The 17,672-nt window shown below is 38.3% G+C and overlaps 1 protein-coding gene across 1 annotated transcript in view; it reads right to left on the bottom strand.

Moving 5' to 3' along the window:
• Positions 1 to 16,731: 16,731 nt before the first annotated feature.
• LOC126213286 (uncharacterized) overlaps positions 16,732 to 17,672 on the bottom strand; it is a 292,020-nt gene continuing 291,079 nt past the window's right edge. The window contains exon 6 of the mRNA XM_049940953.1: positions 16,732 to 16,939. Coding sequence (XP_049796910.1) covers positions 16,911 to 16,939 — 29 coding nt within the window. The 3' untranslated portion in view covers positions 16,732 to 16,910. The remainder of the gene's footprint in view (positions 16,940 to 17,672) is intronic.

The following is a 17,672-nucleotide window of genomic DNA, read 5'->3' as shown; positions in this document are numbered from 1 at the left end:
TGGCTTATTCCCAGTAGAAGTAGTACTACCAACGTAACTATTTCTGACCTTACTAACATCTTTTCGATCTTTGGGATTCCTAAGAGCTTGGTTAGTGATAACGCCCCTGCTTTTGTGTCAGATACGTTTAAGGCCTTTTGTTTCAGGAATGGCATGAAGCACATAAAAACACCGTTTTACCCTCGGGGGTCCTTTGCTGAACGTGTGAATCGCAACCTAAAATCAGCTTTAATAATTTACCATCAATTTAAATCAAGTAAGTGGAATACTAACTAGCTCTGGATTAATTTTGCGTTCAACACAGCAGTTCATAAGGCATTGAAGACTGCTCTGGCCTCTCTCTTATTGGCCGATCCTATCAATTCGCCTTTGTCTAACTTATGGCGCATCCAAGACTTACTTCCTGAGTGGGTATCCCCGGGGTTAATTAGAAAGTAATCCAATTGGGCTCATCGCAATATAGCGACTGCCCATGGTCGTCAAGCTGTGCGGTACAACCGCAATAGGCGTCCATATCAGGGAAAATCTGGGGATCAAGTCTATATTAAGAACGTTCAGGGTCGAGGAAGGATGGAGGGCCGAGTAGGGAAGCTCACACGCCACTTTATAGGTCCATGCATGGTGCTCCATGTGTTGGGGCCGGTTAACCTATTAGTCAGACATGATCAGACCGGTAGGGATATCGAGTCCATTTGAGCCAGGTGAAGTCTCCGAGTTCAGGCGCCTGTTCTAGTTTGATGGGAGGATGTTGAGCCGTGGAAAAAATTGCTGTTTTGAAGAGTGCACTGGCTAAAATGCTTCAAAGGACTCTGAGCACTATGTGACTTAACTGCTGTGGTCATCAGTCCCCTAGAACTTAGAACTACTTAAAGCTAACTAACCTAAGGACATCACACACATCCATGCCCAAGGCAGGATTCGAACCTCCGACTGTAGCGGTCGTGCGGTTCCAGACTGTAGCGACTAGAACCGCTCAGCCAGTCAAGCCAGCGAAGAGCCTACCGCAGTATGTTGTGTGAAGCAGTCGGCCTCTGTATCTGGCGATGGCGCTGCTGTGGCAATGGCAGCTTTGGTGTCTCCCTCTGGTGGAAAAGGGGAAAGGTTTCTTGTTCACATGCATTTAAGGGGCGCTATAAGCTCGCCAGTCGGTCAGTTGGTCAGTCGGAGTGAGTCTGGGTCAATCACTCGTCACCAGTTACTAGTCTGTGTCTCGTTCGCATTTGTGCGGCAGTGAGTGTCTGTCTGTCGTAGGGAGTGTTAGTATGTCTGTCATTTGGATCAAACTTTAAAGCCGGCAAAATGAGAGCCCTGCCATTCTGCCAGTAACAGAACTCAGATGCAGGAACTCAGCCCCGACCGGGCGACCACTAGCTGAGTCTGCGTGTAAGACCGCCAGTCTGCTCGAGTTGCTCAGGCAACGTTGATTAGCGTTTGGATCGGTCGGTTGGTCGGTCGTGCACTGAGACACAAGTAGACTTGTCCGCCTTGAGCATCTACGCATGTGAGATCGCCACATGAGTTCAATGGGCCGCGCCGTATAGCGAGGGGTAGTGGCTTCGCATCCGACACGAGAGCAAGACGAGTCAACCCGCGACATCGGTCTGGTCGGTGTGAGGTGCGACGCCGTGATACGGGAGATCGGCGTGCCTTCCTGCGTCCATTGAAGCGGCTGGCAGCGGATGGTTCGGGAGAGCGTTTGGGTTGCTGGGCCAGGTCTTCGCCAGAAATCGCAGTTTATTAGAAGTTAAGTGATTGGAGATACGTTGTTTCATTTACTTGTTACATTCTACTTATTTTCTTGGTGAGGTCAGCAGCTGCTTTGTTTTGGTGTCGTCCCACTATTCTTCTCCGTTTGCCCACCTGCGGGAAGGTGGTTATTTATGAATTGGGTGGTCCGTTTTCCCTTGTGGAGTAGGGGCGGGTTAGAGCAACCTGCGGTTCGGGTTGTTCAGTAATCCCCCTGTCAATCTTTGTTCTTATAAAAGAATGATCTCTAGTTTGGTGGAGAAATAATCCATCATGCTTTCCACCTATGGTCTCCAGAGCATATAGGAGCTAAAAGTTTCTTTAAGCTTCCTCATAGTTTCGAAATTAAAAATGAAAACATAAACATATTTAAGTTGACAATCAAAAATCGTAATAGAATGTAATTCCTACTACTGTACTTATTCCTTAAACTGTACATAATTTTAAAATATTACTGCTGAGTAAGTTTTGTACTTGACTATGTTTCACTTGTCGCAAGACATGTAAGATGCTCAACAACAAAACAGTTAACAAACATGACGAATCAGAGTTTTGTCAAATGATAGTGTTTTGGATGGAGACAATCTTCAGTGTCAACCATAAACACACCTAAATCAAAATGTACATGTAGAAGACCAAAAATAAGACCTTCTATCAATAGTGTGCAACAAATTAAAGACGTTGGAGAATGAAGATGCTACAGGTGCTATGGGAACATGGGAACAGTGTATGCTGATAAGCTTAGTTAACTGGATCCAATGCAAAGAATTTTCACCGAAGGGCCTATCAGTGAAATTTTCTATGAGCAACTATTGCAAAATCTTAATGGAAATAGTATACTACTGATGAAAGGTACAAATCCTGTGCATGGGAGTTCTGTAACATATTTTTTTAAGCCTTCGATCGGAATGAGATATGTAAAACTTTTATCCTTGTTCCTCACATTTTAATAGGCCTACATTCCATATGTATAAATTTGTAAATAAATTTGACTGTGCTCCTTCACTGCACAACATTAAGACAATCACACTAAAAAATTAAAAAAATTATATGTGATTTACTTCTGTTTTCGCCTTCAAATATTGTTGCATTAATACTGCATGTATCGCATGACATGTTTCTGGAATTATCTGAGTTAATGATGGTGATGACACTGCAGCAGAAAATTTAAGATCACCATAGCTTCTGGCACTAGCTAGAAATCTGTGTAGCTAAAGTCTCTCGTAAGCACTTCTTGATTTTCTTATTATGCTGTAATGTCTCTATATGTGTGGTGTGACATGTTACAAAACATTAAAATGTTTCGTCATCCATTCTTAAATAGTTGGACCAGTCATCTTTTTCCAATTTAGCTTCTTCAAAAGATTAACATATGAATGTGACACATGGTTTAAAGCCAGTGCTTTGTCCACTTTTTACACTGTGATCTCTGTCTTTTTCAATTTCCGAAATAAAAGCTATAGACAGCAAAATTGCTTTATAAGCAGATTTCCTCAATTTGGTCGTAACCTCTTCACTGTTGCTCGATAAATTCAACACTGAGCACAACTGTACCTACAGTCGGAAGGTGTAAATGCAATGTAAAAGGCGCAGACAGTGATTGTGAATCTAGTCTGCACAGACAAATCGGAAGGTGCAAAAGTCCTTTTAGAAATTAGAACAGCTTGATGCCTTTTGCTGAAAGCACACTAGAATTTGACGAAAACAGCAACGAACAGACTTTACAATCCACCAATATTCATCACTTCCCGTGTTTTGCTGTCGAAAAACTCATTTATTCATACAAAAGACTGGTCTAGCCATGCAGAAAGTTATTATTATTCATGTATGGGCCCAGTAGGACCACGTGAGGCACAATCCAACAATGTCACGTTTGATGGTTGGCCTTTCTTTGTGCCCAAATTTGTTTCATCCTTTCAGAATGAAGTCTCTTTCATTCATCAGACCACGGTGTTCAAGTCTGTTTCCTAATTTCCCTCTGACCAACGTTCCAATCAAACGTCTTTTGTATGAATGTTTTCCTATCTGCAAGGCATGCCTGAGTTATACCGGCTGCTTTAAGATCCTCCTTAATCGCAGCAGTCCATTTCATTGGCTCAGTTTTGGCCTTATTTCTGTTTTCGTAGAATTCTTCTATTTGCTTTTTCAACCTAGTGGGTACCATTCTTTTAATGTGCCCATAAATTTTAAGTCTTCGTTTTCTCATGTCACCATGGTATGTCTGTGTATTCTTCTATTTACTTATTACTTCTCCGCCTATAAGTTTCTCCATCAGTCATTTTGGGACCTAATATTTTCCTAATATCTTTATTTCTTTCTTTCTTTTGAATTTATTCAATATCCCTCTTCCCATTTAAAATAAAAGTTTCTGCTTCATAAAGACATTCAGTTTTCATTACAGTGCTCTAATGTCTAAGTTTACTGAATTTAGAAAGTGAGTTTTTATTATAAATGTTTTGTGTTAATCTGAATGCATTTGCCATCTTTTGACAGTGAACTTCATTTGCAGCTTTTTCCACACCGTTTCCTTGTATGATTTTCCCCAAGTATGTAAACTGAGATGCCCTTCCTATTTTTCCATATTTTGTGTTCAAAAACTTTGGTGCTTGTTTCTTGCATGTCATGTATGCCACTTTTTCGAATGATATTTGTAGTCCTACCTTTCCTGAGACTGCTTTAAGAATTTCAATTTGTTTTCGAGCTGCGGTAAAATCCCTAGTTAAAATTAGCAGATCATCTGCAAAGGCGAGGCAATTTACTCTAGTATCACTTCTATCTAACTTGATTGATTGGTTTATATTTTGAATCGACTTTTGCTCTCGCCATTCTGTAATTACCTGTTCCAAAACACAGTTAAACAGTAATTGGGAGAGTCCATCTCCCTGTCTAACACCAGTTTTTATTTCAAACGGTTCAGAAATCTCTCCCATGAACTTAACATTAGATCTAGTGTCAGTTACCGTTTCCATAATCAGTATTAGTAGAGTTTTATTATCTAGCCCTTGTTCCTTTAAAATTTGGAAGAGATATTCACGTTCAGCTGAGTCGCAAGCTTTTTTTAAAATCCACAAATGTACATACAATATTCTTACTAGAAATCTTTTGGTGTCTGAGGATTAGTTTTAAAGCAAGAATTTGTTCCAGACAGTCTCTGTTTGATCTAAAACCTGATTGGTATTCACCAATTTTAGATTCTAGCTGTTCTTGGTTGCGATCAAGTAAACACTGCGAGATAATTTTGTATGTGACTCGGAGAAGGGAGATTTCTCAGTAATTACTCGTATTAACATCGGTTCTATCCAATTTTTTATGCAATGGATGAATTAGGGCAATTTTCCAGTTCTCAGGTATTTTCTCAGTTTGCCAGATATGTCATATTAGTTGAGTGATCTCTTTTATAGTGTAAGAGCCACCTGATTTTTGCAATTCTGCGATTATACCATCTTCTCCAGATGCTTTGTTTGTTTTGAATGCTTCATAAAAGTTTCTTAAATTGTTCTTCTGGAAATCTTTTTCGATTTCCAAAAGTTGTGCATTTTCGTAGTTTCTTTTAGTCTGTTGGATTAATTTAGATGTTTATTTTCTCACAGTTAGAAAGGTGTTGTTTTTTTCGGTTTTGTTACTATTACAAATTTTGAATGCCTCTTGCCTATACATAACTGCTGCTTCACAATCCACATTCCACCAAGGGTGTTTTTGTTTCTTTCGAAGTGGAATTAAATTTTGTGCTGTTTTGATGAACTTTTCTTTTAGACTTTTCCAATTGTTGGATCGTTTTTTGTTAAGTTCACTTGTTAGACTTGGGGTTATTTTAGCAGCTTCAAATTTTGGGATAACATTTTTTGTTTTGGAGAGTTTCTGAGTCTGCACTTTTTTTTCACATTAAAGGATGGTCAGAATGAATATTAGCCCGTTTCCTAACTTGGACATTTAACATTTAATATTTCTTTGTAGTTGGAGTATTAAATTGCTACATGAGCTATTTGAAATTCCCCAATAAATGTATTGGGAGCCCACGAGGGTTTTGTTTAGGTATTTTTTAATATGTGTTGACATGGTTTTAAGGTAAAAATTTTTTGCATGTTTCAACAAGTTTTTTGTCATTTTGGTTCGCCCATTTATGCACAGGAAATCCACCCACTATTTTCTTATATTTTTTTTCTCTTTACCCAACTGAACATTAAAATTGTCCATTATAATTTTAGCATGGTTTGAGGGAATTTTCGAGATAAGCTTTCTAATGTTTCCCAAGCTTCATTAACTTCATCAGGTTTTTTACAGTTATCCTCATTGACTGGCATATGGGCATTAAAATGATGCTTTATTTGCACATTTAAGAGCACTTGTCATTAGTGTATTATTAATGGGTTTTATATCCGTTATTGAGTTTAAAATATTTTTGGAGACTGCAAAAGTAACTTCCAGCTGTTGCATTATTAAGTATTCTTTTATCAGTTTTAGTTTTAAAAAGACGATAATTGCCGAAATCCATGGTGTTATTGTGCATCGTGTTTCTTGAAGTGTCAAAATTTGGACCATCTGTTCTTTTAATGTATCTCCCAACTTATGAAGTTTTCCTGGCTGTAAAAGTGTTTGTATGTTAAGTGTTTCAATAAATGTATTTGTTTTCGTTTTAAGTTGACCAGAAGACTCGGACTTCCTCTGCTGAATTGCATTTTAACCTGGCCGCGCCAGAATCCAAGAGACCATACTGGCGGTGGATTGCCCACCTGGGCTAATACTGTGATTATCAAAATGCCCCATGATCATTGCACCTGGAATCAGGAGGGGTTGAGTAGACTCATTGAGTGAACTCAGAATGTTAAGACTAGAAGGGTTAGTTCCAGAATACGAATTTCAGCTGCACCACTGGTGAACAGACACTGACCATTTCACCACTTGCTACAAGACAGTTGCCGGCCGAAGTGGCCGTGCGGTTAAAGGCGCTGCAGTCTGGAACCGCAAGACCACTACGGTCGCAGGTTCGAATCCTGCCTCGGGCATGGATCTTTGTGATGTCCTTAGGTTTAACTAGTTCTAAGTTCTAGGGGACTAATAACCTCAGCAGTTGAGTCCCATAGTGCTCAGAGCCATTTGAACCATTTGAACCACAAGACAGTTGCAAAGTGGCTTTAGTTTTGTTTTGCCTTGGTCTGGGACTGCTTATTTTGTATTCTCAGCTGAAGCAATGTATTCACTTCCACCACCTGTGACCTGTCCAATACCCTAGGCAAGGATGGCTTCTTAGACTTTTAGTTACAAATTCTACAAGTCTGGAAATTATATTTTGCCGATATCACACGAGACTTCGATTTAAGGTCTACAGCAGTGGTATCGAGTATAGAATGAATGGACATCGGTATGAAAATATGGAATCATGGAAACTTTACACAACCGCAAAATGAAGTTGTAGGTTTGTCTTTTGTGTTTGAAGTGTAGTTTTGTTCTATTCAGATTTTGTGCTGCAAATGGTTAAAGTTCCTGTGAAGTCAGAGCATTGCTTGGGTGATGGCTAATATTTATGAAGCTCTTCAAAGTGTGTAACGAAATGAAATATGTAATTTTTTCCCATGGTTACTCAACAGACCAAATACTTTTTCATGATTTATTTTCAGGTGTGAATTTTGATGGCCAAGCTGTACAGTTTCTCTTTGAGTCTGAAGGTTCATCAAGAAATTGCACGTGTGATGCCATTGTAACACAAAAAGATGCATGCAGAGGCTGTTGCACTCATGGTTCAAAAGGGAATGCACAAATAATTGCAAGCAAATATTAGTAGAGATTCGTGTGTCGGTGAAAACGTCCGTACATCAGGCTATATAACAGCTACCACCACCATACGTTAGAAAAATATGTGGCAGAGAATCTGAGTAAATCTCGTCGTATGTAAAATCGCTAAGCCGGTGTAAGGCCTCCATTTAGTCCCTTGTTGACCAGTCTGGTTCGGCTATTGAAGGTATCAAAACAAGAGCCGAAGTTTTAAATGTCACATTCAAGAAATCGTTCACACAGGAGTATCATATAAACATTCTGTCATTTGACCAACAGACTGACTCCCATATGGGCTAACATAATAATAAGCATCCCTGGTGTAGAGAAACAGTTGAAAGATTTAAAAGCAAATAAATTGCCAGGTCCGGATGGAATCCCAGTTCGGTTTTACAAAGACTACTCTACAGCACTGGCCTCTTACCTAGCTGGCATTTATTGTGAATCTCTAACCCAGTACAAAGTTCCAGACAACTGCAAAAACCACAGGTGACTCCTATGTATAAGAAGGGTAAACGAACAGACCAATATTACAGACCAATATCCCTAACTTTAATTTGCTGCAGAATCCTTGAACATATTCTGTTTGAATATAATAAATTTTCTTGAGACTGAGAAGCTGATGTCCACAACTCAGCAAGGTTTTAGAAAGCACAGCTCGTGGGAAACTCATCTTCCCCTAATCTCACATGATACACTGTGAACTACCGATTAAGGGCAACAGGCTGATTCCATATTTCTAGATTTCTGGAAAACATTTGACACAGTGCCCCATTGAAGGCTGTTAATGAAGGTACGAGCATATGGAGTAAGTTCAGATATGTGAGGGGTTTGAAGACTTCTTAAGTAATAGAACCCAGTAGGTTGTCCTTGACGGCGAGTGTTCATGGAGACAATGTTATCGTCAAGATTGCCTCAAGGAAGTGTGGTCGGACTGCTGTTCCTCTCTATTCATAAATGATTTTTTGGACAGGGTGGGCATCAACTTAGTTGTTTCCTGATGAGCTGTGGTGTACGGTAAGATGTAAAAGCTGAGTGACTGTAAGAAGATACACGACGACCTACATAAAATTTCTACTTTATGTAATGAATAGCAGCTAGCTCTAAATGTGCAAAAATGTAAGTTAATGCAGATGGGTAGGAAGAACAAACCTGTAATGTTCAGATGCAGTAGTAATAGTGTCCTGCTTGACACAGTGAAGTCATTTAAATGTGTGGGCATAATGTTGCAAAGCGATATGAAATGGAATAAACACATGAGAACTGTGGAAGGGAAGGCGAATTGTGGACTTCAGTTTATTGGGAGAATTTCAGAAAAGTGTGGCTCACATGTAAAGGAGACCGCATACAGGACACTGATGCGGCCTATTCTTGAGCACTGATTGAGTGTTTAGGTTCAGTACCATGTTGGGTTGAAGGAGGACATCAAGGCAGTTCAGAGGCGAGCTGCTAGATTTGTTACCGGTAGGTTTGAACAACACACAAGTGTTACAGAGATGCTTTGAAAACCAGCATTTGAAGCTGACTGCTGAATGATTCTACTGCCGCCAACATACATTGTGCATAAGGGCTGCGAAGATAAGATACGAGAAATTCGAGGTCATACAAACAGTCGTTTTTCCTCACTCTATTTGCGAGTGGAACATGGGAGGAATGACCAGTAGTGGTACTTGATACTTTCCACCATGCACCATATGGTGGCTTGCAGAATATCTTTGTAGATGTAGAGAGAGGTGGTAGGTAGACAGGCTATGTGATGAATAATTGGTGGAGCCTGTAGGGTGCAGCACTTACTGGAGGTGACGTGAGTTCATGTATTTGGACGGGGTGGCAAGACGGAGGAGTGGGAAACTGTTGGTTGGAGGGTGTGGGAGATTAAGGCCAAGACGATGATGAGAGCAAAGGATGTGTTACAAGGATAACTCCCACCTTCGGAGTTAAGAGATGTCGGTTGTGGAGGGAAGGATGCAAATGGTCTGTGTTCTGAAGTCACCATTGAAATTGAGCGTGTTGTACTCAGATGCATGTTGCGCCACTAGCTGGTCTGCTTTGCAGTTGGTCAAAGTTTGGCAGTGGTTGTTCACTCTGGTGGACAACTGTTTGGTAATCATTCCTACATAAAAAGATACGTAGTGTTAGGGCAGAGTTATATAGGACATGGCTGCTTTCCCCAGTGGCCTGGCCTATGATATGGTAGGATAAGCTTCTCACAGGACTGGAGTAGGAAGTGATGGATAGATGGATTGGGCATGTCTTGCAGTTTGGTCTCCCACAGGGATATGATTCATACGGATGGACTAGGGTGTTGTGGGCCACAAACACCACTTTCAGAATGGTGGCAAGAATCTTGAGTAGAAAATCCCTCATTTCAGGCATGCTGGTAGATAATCAAAGCCCTGATGAGGAGTATGGTTCTGTCATTCCAGTACAGGGTGAGAAGCACTCCTCTGTAGCTGATTGTTGGGGGTGGTGGGAGGATTTCTTTTTTTTTTGGGAGGGGGGTTCATTGTGGGGATACGGCACAGGAAATTAGTATGTGGACTACGTTTGGGGAGTGGTGCCTGTCTGTGAATGTGAAGGCTTCATGAGACCTTCAGGAAATTGTGCAAGGGAGTTCGTGTCACTGCAGACATGTCATCCATAGGTGGTTAGGCTGTAGAGGGGGAGTTTTTTGATGTGGAAGGGATGGTAGCTGTAAAAATGCAGGTACTGTTGGTTAGTGAATTTATTGTGGATATAGGTGTGGATGAACCCATCAGAGATGAGTAGGTCAACATCAAGGAAGGTACCACGCTGGGTTGAGGTGGACCAAGTGAAGCAGATGAAAGAGAAGGTGTTGAGGTTGTGAAGGAACGAGGATAGGGTGTCATGGCCTGGAGTGTGGATCATGAATCTGGAGATTAGGCATTGGGGCTTTTGGCAGGCTAGGAAGGTTTCCACTATATGGCCCATAACAGCTTGGCACAGGAGGGTACCATGCAGGTGCCCATGGTCGTGCCATGGGTTGTCCCATCAAGCGACTAGTAGTAGTTGCGAGTCAGGATATAATTGGTAAGGTGTGTAAGAAATGGGGTGGTGGGTTGGTAGTCTAAAGGATGGTGGGATATGTAGGCAGCATTAAATAGTGGCAAGGGCATGGGCACGAGGTATATTGGTGTATCTGGAGGTAGCATCAACAGTGAGGAGTATGGATCCCAGAGGAAAAGGAGTGGGGATGGTGGGGAGTTGGTGAAGGAAGGTTATTATCTTTGATGTTGGAGGCTAGTTTTTATGAAGCTGGTTGGAGATGTCACTCAACAAGAGAGAAAATTCTTTCAGTGGGATCAAGATAGCCTGCTACAATGGGATGTCCAGGAATGTTGGGCTTGTGGATTTTGAGGAGCATGTAGAAGATGGGTGTAGCTTAATCGCCCAATAAAATGTTGAAAGGCACGTATTGCAATACGACAGGTACTAATCAGAGCACACTAAGAGGAATATTGTACTTGTATTCCGATGTGAGCAGTTCAACATTCTATTGGAAAATTACGCACTTTAAATCATGACATTGGCACATTTGTGCCACTTTGTCAATAGAGGGTGTTCATATAGAATGAAATGAATGGCTTAATAAATGCACATAAAATAATAGCCAAAGTGATTTTCGTAACTCACACATTAATCAGTTGTGGAAGCATCATTTGTATGGGATAAAGCATATATGGCATGAGTCACCTAAATGTGACAAATTATGAGCATGCAGCATAAAAAAAGGAGCTTGGCAAACAGTTTTTATAAAGCCATAGCATACATAAGTATCATACATTTATAACTATGAGCAAAATCAAAGGCAAAAAAAATTATTAATGATTTTAAGAATTTTTATGTCCATACAATTTAAGTGCAGCACGCTTTTGAACAATTACAAAACTTATTGCTTGTACCTACGATAATAGATAGTAAATGGCTTCTGTGGTATCCAGAGATGAAGTGATCCTTTTAGTTACACATCACTGTAAACCAGATCTAACCAAGAAGGCCAGATAAGTTGAATGTAATAAAGAAAATTAATATTTTGTAAGGAAAGATAGATTGCTGCTTACTATAAAGATAACACATTAGGTCATAGACTGCACAACATATTAGCTTTGTGTCACAGCGTTTATCAGAAAAAGAAGCACAGACATGTTCTTTCTCACAAGTAAGCACACCTCATGCACACATAATCACCATCTCTGATGTCTCTGACCATTCTGGGCTGAGCTACATGAGATTGCAGTCATCTATGCGCGAGGTGTGCTTGCTTGTATGAATGAATGTGTGCGTGTTTTTTTTTTCTTTTTCTAATGCAGGCTGTGTTCAAAAGCTAACCCGTAAGTGCATTTAAGTTGGGCCTGTTTCCAATATAATGTGCAATATTTATTGTAAGTAGCAAACTATATGTTTCTTACATGTTTGGTATTCCAATCTGGAGTTGCCATTGTTTGATTAGATTTCGCACTTTGTAAAGTAAATCCCTCAACTGCCACTAGAAGAATGTATAGGCTATCAGATGAAGATCTGCAAAAAGTCTCAGATTATATTGGAAAAGTGTGTTGTTGCATTGGTTATGTCATAAATTGCTTGAGAGGGCTACTTTACATAATTTAAAAGACAAGTGCAATGCATAATTTTAGATTCAGATGAGATTGTTAGATCACCATAGCATCTTCCTGTTGAAGATGAGTAAAACATTGCTCTGTGCAAGGCACTCAGGTAACACGTTGTTAAATAACACCAACATCATTGTTTCTGTAAAATGAAGGTTTACCTAAGTAAGTTATTTGTAGTCTTTTTGAGCGTGTGTAACTGTTATGGTGTATGTTAAAATATCTTCAGTTATCATGGGAAAGCCAGATGCATATTTAAATTAAAAATTCTAATAATGTAATAAATTGTTTGTCATTAAATAAAAGCTAATGAGTTGAAACCTTCTTTAGTTTTTGGCATACTACAACACTATAAAGAGTTCAAAGCTGTACAGACGATACCCAAGGTGCAGCACTTACCAATAAATTAACATTTATTTTAATATGTTCCCACTGAAACACCATCATGAAATTTGACACACACATTTACAAATAGTGTTTGAGTAACATATATCAAATTTTGTAATTTTCAAAATTGAAAAATAATTTCATCTCATAAAATTCAGCATTGTTATGAATATTGTCAATTAGCACACACACTCAAAACTTATAAGCAACCGAATAAAATGGTACAAATTTTAGGTGTGTAAATCAAATAGTTTTTGAGGTATATTTACTTTAAGGTTTCAAAACATACTAAAAATCATATAATTTTGGAAGCTTTAAAAATTAATAACTAAATAAAAAGTCCAAAAAAAATTAAACCGGGATTTTTCATGCAAACGGCTATTACTATAAGCATACAAAAATTATAAAAGTCTGAGGTATCAAGAACCAGATCACTGCTTGATTTCACGTGGACTAACCCTTTCCTGATAATATGCCCTGGCATGCATTCCTTGAGCAGTTGTGTCACAAAGTATCTCCAATGCCATTTGTACTGGTTCTTCTATTAATATGCTCTAGCATACATTCTGTAATACAGAAGTCAACACAAAATCTCATAAACTGTCTGATGACAATCTTTGGTGTCTTCCAGTTGTGTTCATTGTTTTCTGTTGTTGGTAATTGACCATGTCAGAGTGGTGATACCTGCCTGCATTTAAATATGAAAACTGTTCATAGATTGGAATTTTGTTTCACGACAATCTATTAGACATTTTGGCAAATGATAACTCACGTAACTCACTTACCGGCCATTATACACGCATCTCACTTAATCTACGAGTGTAATTTTTGGTAAGAGACGAGGATTAGCAGAAATATTGGCAAGAAAATGCTAGAAGTGTTAATTTGCAGTAAAATGTTGTGATAAATTATACTTCTTGCCATTTGTAAATAGACTATTGTAGTGTTCGACTTTACATAGGGTTAATTCTTTGAGAACTGGGTGGAGCTATCAACTGCAAATTTATGTAACGTAATAAAGTGTGTGGTTTCTTCATTGTGTACAAAATAAAAGCTACTAAATCACTGCAATTGGCAAGTACAACGATTTCTATTTGATATTTTGGTATTCGATAACTCACTTATTGGCCATTGGTCAAAGTCATCATCCCCTCTTTACTACAGGTGGCTGGCATGTAAAAATGTGCCATGTGAAACAATTGTGTATTATGTACATGGAATAGCGCAGCACATTTAAGATGCAACAGAGGTTGCATTTTGGAGGCTTTTTGTGGCACTACAAATATAGAAAGGTGTTTTATAATCTCGAATGAAATAAAATGTTTTTTTTTCTTTTTTAGACAGCGATATGGAAATTACGTTCTTCAAAGTTAACTAGAATAGTTTACACTGAAAGGTTTATATAATAAATGAAAACCAGGAAAGACAACAGCAATTTCACTGTCACCATTGATGTTAATTTTTTTCACTGAAATGGAATTAGAGAACTGTTGTTTTTCAAAGAAAGGAAATTTGCACAATACAATTCATTTATGATGCAAAAGTGATATCTGTAGCTGAAATTGTATTGGAACCGAGTTTTGCACTAATAGTAGTGGAACATGTGTTACCTGTAGGTGAAGATTAGCATTTAAAAACAAAGCATCATTGGGGGCATGCTAGATGACTAAATGTTGCATTCACGAAAAAGAATCTTAATAGGCGCACACAAGGCACAGAAGCAAAGACAAGACTGAAAGGTCTTTTGCAAGAATCACTAGCAGCTAATGCCCATGATATTTGATGACAGTGTAATATCCCTTTTGTGCCACATCAAAGACTTTTGTCACAGATGAAAGACAAATATTTGATCAAATTTCTTTGTCAAAGAAATTTGCTAGTATAATACTGGCATTAATGTGAACAATTATGCAATTATGTTGTACCAGTTGTCTTACTGTTATGTTTAACAAATGCGTTTCCTCCAACTTGGCTAATAATGTTAGATTTGCACCCAGGCTGCAGATCCATTCAGAAACTTCTTCCATTTTTTGTGCCATGTTCGCTTCTTTTTACAATTTCTTAGGAGTTCCTGTTCACTTGTGATCTTATAACATTATTATCTACTGTCATTTACCATGTGCTGTCACAAGTTGTATTCAGTTCACTTTTGAGCTATTAGGAGTTTGAGAGTTTAATGCTTCCTAGTCTAGAGGCGTATGTGCTGTAAGTTCCTGGGCTTCCCTTCCTTTTTGCCACTACCCAAAATTCCGCTCCTATCTATTTTCTATCGTACTCCTTATTACTGTCCTCCTCTTTATCAACCTTATCCATAGATTAAGCCTTATTTTCTGTTTGTGTGGCTGTAGTGGTTCGTGTTCTACCCTTCAAATTGGATGGTCTTTTTGGCCTTTCTGCTACTCATTTTCCTTTTGATGGACGTTTTCATTTCTTACAAAGATAATGAGTATTTGTATTATCTGTCTGATCAAGGAGATTATGATTTACAATTTCATTCCCAAGTAGTGTTTCATCTTCAACTGTTGACCCAGTATCACATTTCCAGTTATCATTATTCTCTGGTTCCCTATGAAATTTGGTAACCAATTACTCTGTGGTTTAGAATCCATGTTTTGTTCTTCGAATTTTCCCCTCCAAGAATATCGGATGTACCTTTCAGTCTTTGCACTGTCAGCTGCGCAGCTTCTTTCTGTTTACACACAGTCTGTAGTGTCACTCACTTGCTGTTTTTGCAGTCCTCCTTCAGAAGGCCTGATTCTCCACAGAGGGGCAAACAGCAAACTATGTCCCTCAAAATTTTGCATTGCACACACAGTTCTGACATTCTGTAACTGCAAATCACAGTGATTGATTAAAAGCTAACATGCACCCTCTTCTTTGTAACTGTTTCTGAATTTATAATTTACACCAGCAGGTGATGCACTGTCTATTTTCCTCTCGGACCTGCTTTAAATCTAGTTTTTGTTTCACCCAACCATTTATAACATATTGACTAATTCATTGCACTTTCTTACAGAATTACTGTAAAGTCTTCTATTATCACTACAGGCCTCCATTTTCTTTGGTTCTCATTATTTTTTTTCCTCTTTTAATTCTGTTTCAGTTAAGAACACACTGTTGGACATTTTCATTTCCTTAGTTCATCCTTTTCTTTCTTTCTATGGTGTAGCTCCATGACACGAGTCTATTAGCCTTTGCATCCATCTTATCCTTAATTAATACCTCACTATCTCGAGTTACTTGTGCACTTTCAGCCTTTAATTTAAGTGGTTACATTACTGGTGATTAGTTGTGCTGCCTCCTTTCTGTTATCCTCCCTAAGTCTTGCAAGAAATATTACCCAGTATATATATGCATTTTAAGTCTGTTTTTGTGCTGGTAATCCTTGTAGTAACCTGCAGTTTGTCTTCAAAGAATTTAATTAATGATTCAAGTTTGCTAGATGCATGATTAATTCCAAGAGCTCAGAATTTTTTTTGTATTTTTACTGAGCGTTTGCACCTCTCTCTCTCTCTCTCTCTCTCTCTCTCTCTCTGTGTGTGTGTGTGTGTGTGTGTGTGTGTGTGTGTGTGTGTGTGTGTGTGTGTGTGTTTTTTTTTTAGTAGTAGAATTGTCTAACAGACTATGGAACAAGAAGATTAGAACAGAAAAAAGAAGGAAATGCTGTGTGGGTAAGTAATGAGGAAGGGGCATAGTTTATCTGACTTGGCTACACAGGAAAACTACTGTTCATATTGAACTGATAAATGAAAATTTAAAAAGCAGGTGAGAACTATTATATCTTCTAGAATTGCAGGCTGACTGAATGGTTGCCTTTCTCATTCACATCATTGAATTCCACTGTAAAATAAATATATAAATAATCTTCGATGGAAAGTTAATAGACACAACAGTGGATAAATAAAACAAAGGAGTAATTAGGACTTTAAATTGGTCAGCATTCTGAGATGGGAATCGTGGATCTATAAGACACCTACAGTTCAGTAAGAAGAGAGAATTTCATAGTTAATTTTTATTTAAAATGTTATATTTATCATATGTAAAATAGCATTATATTCCCCACAAGTGGAAAAAAAACATTAGTAAAATTATTAATAATTATTATTTTATACATTGGGCCACAGAGAGAAGAAACTAATCATACAAGCCAACACTGCACAGCACATAAAGTAGTATGGCCCAGGTCTCTATGCTCATTATATCAGTCAAGATATTCAGATGAACTATCACTGACAAAATTAATTGATTTCAATATTACATGTTTTGTGATTGGTTCTCCCTTTAGAAGTGCTGCATATACATCATTTACAGCCTGATATTCTGTTGAGGTATGAATAAACTCTGCATTTTTCTTTTTGACAGCTTTGTCATTTTTTGTCTTCAGTTGAACATATTGCAGAACTTCTTCTCTGAAAAGTAAGAAAAAGAATATAACTTTTGTAACATAATAATATATTGCTTCATGTTTGTTTTATGCAGTATTTCAAAGATCAAGCTAAAAAAATTAAATTAAATTAAAGTTTCCTAAAATACAATACTTTATGTGAAGATATAGCAAAAATTTTTTTACGATCCTTATACGACCATACCTCCCCAATAATAGATGAAAGATTCAGTAGCACACAAAAATCACAAAACACACTGTAAATGTGAAGGAACTTGGAAAGCTATTTTAATAACAATAAGTACTTGACAGGTTTGTACTTTTTCTCAATAGACTATACTAAAAAAACTATAGATTACGAAACTCCATGTTAGCTCGATTCATTTTTTAATACATCACAAGTGCTGTTCTGCTATGTGCAGTCTTTCCTACAGTGTTAGAAATATATACAGCTGTTGATGTAAGGCTGAATCTCTACTGGAATGTTGTTACTCTGTAGCACAGTAAAATATGATGAATATATGAGGTGTGATTGGAAAGTTTTAAGAATGGGCTTATAATTGTACAATGGTGGTACTGTGATGCATCTCCTTCAAAGTCCCCTTTTGACTGAACAAACTGACTCCAATGGTGTTTCCACTTTTGGAAACATTCCTGGAGATTTTTTTCCTGAAGTCTGTTAAGGATACTCTCCATATTTTCCTGGATGTCTTCAATCGAGTCAAATCCCTTCCCTTTTAGTGAAAATTTCAGTTTAG

The sequence above is a fragment of the Schistocerca nitens genome, chromosome 11 (assembly GCF_023898315.1).
Source record: "Schistocerca nitens isolate TAMUIC-IGC-003100 chromosome 11, iqSchNite1.1, whole genome shotgun sequence".
NCBI classification, from domain to species: Eukaryota; Metazoa; Arthropoda; class Insecta; order Orthoptera; family Acrididae; genus Schistocerca; species Schistocerca nitens.
Note: the sequence above shows the minus strand (reverse complement) of the source record. Positions and strands in the feature narration are given on the sequence as shown.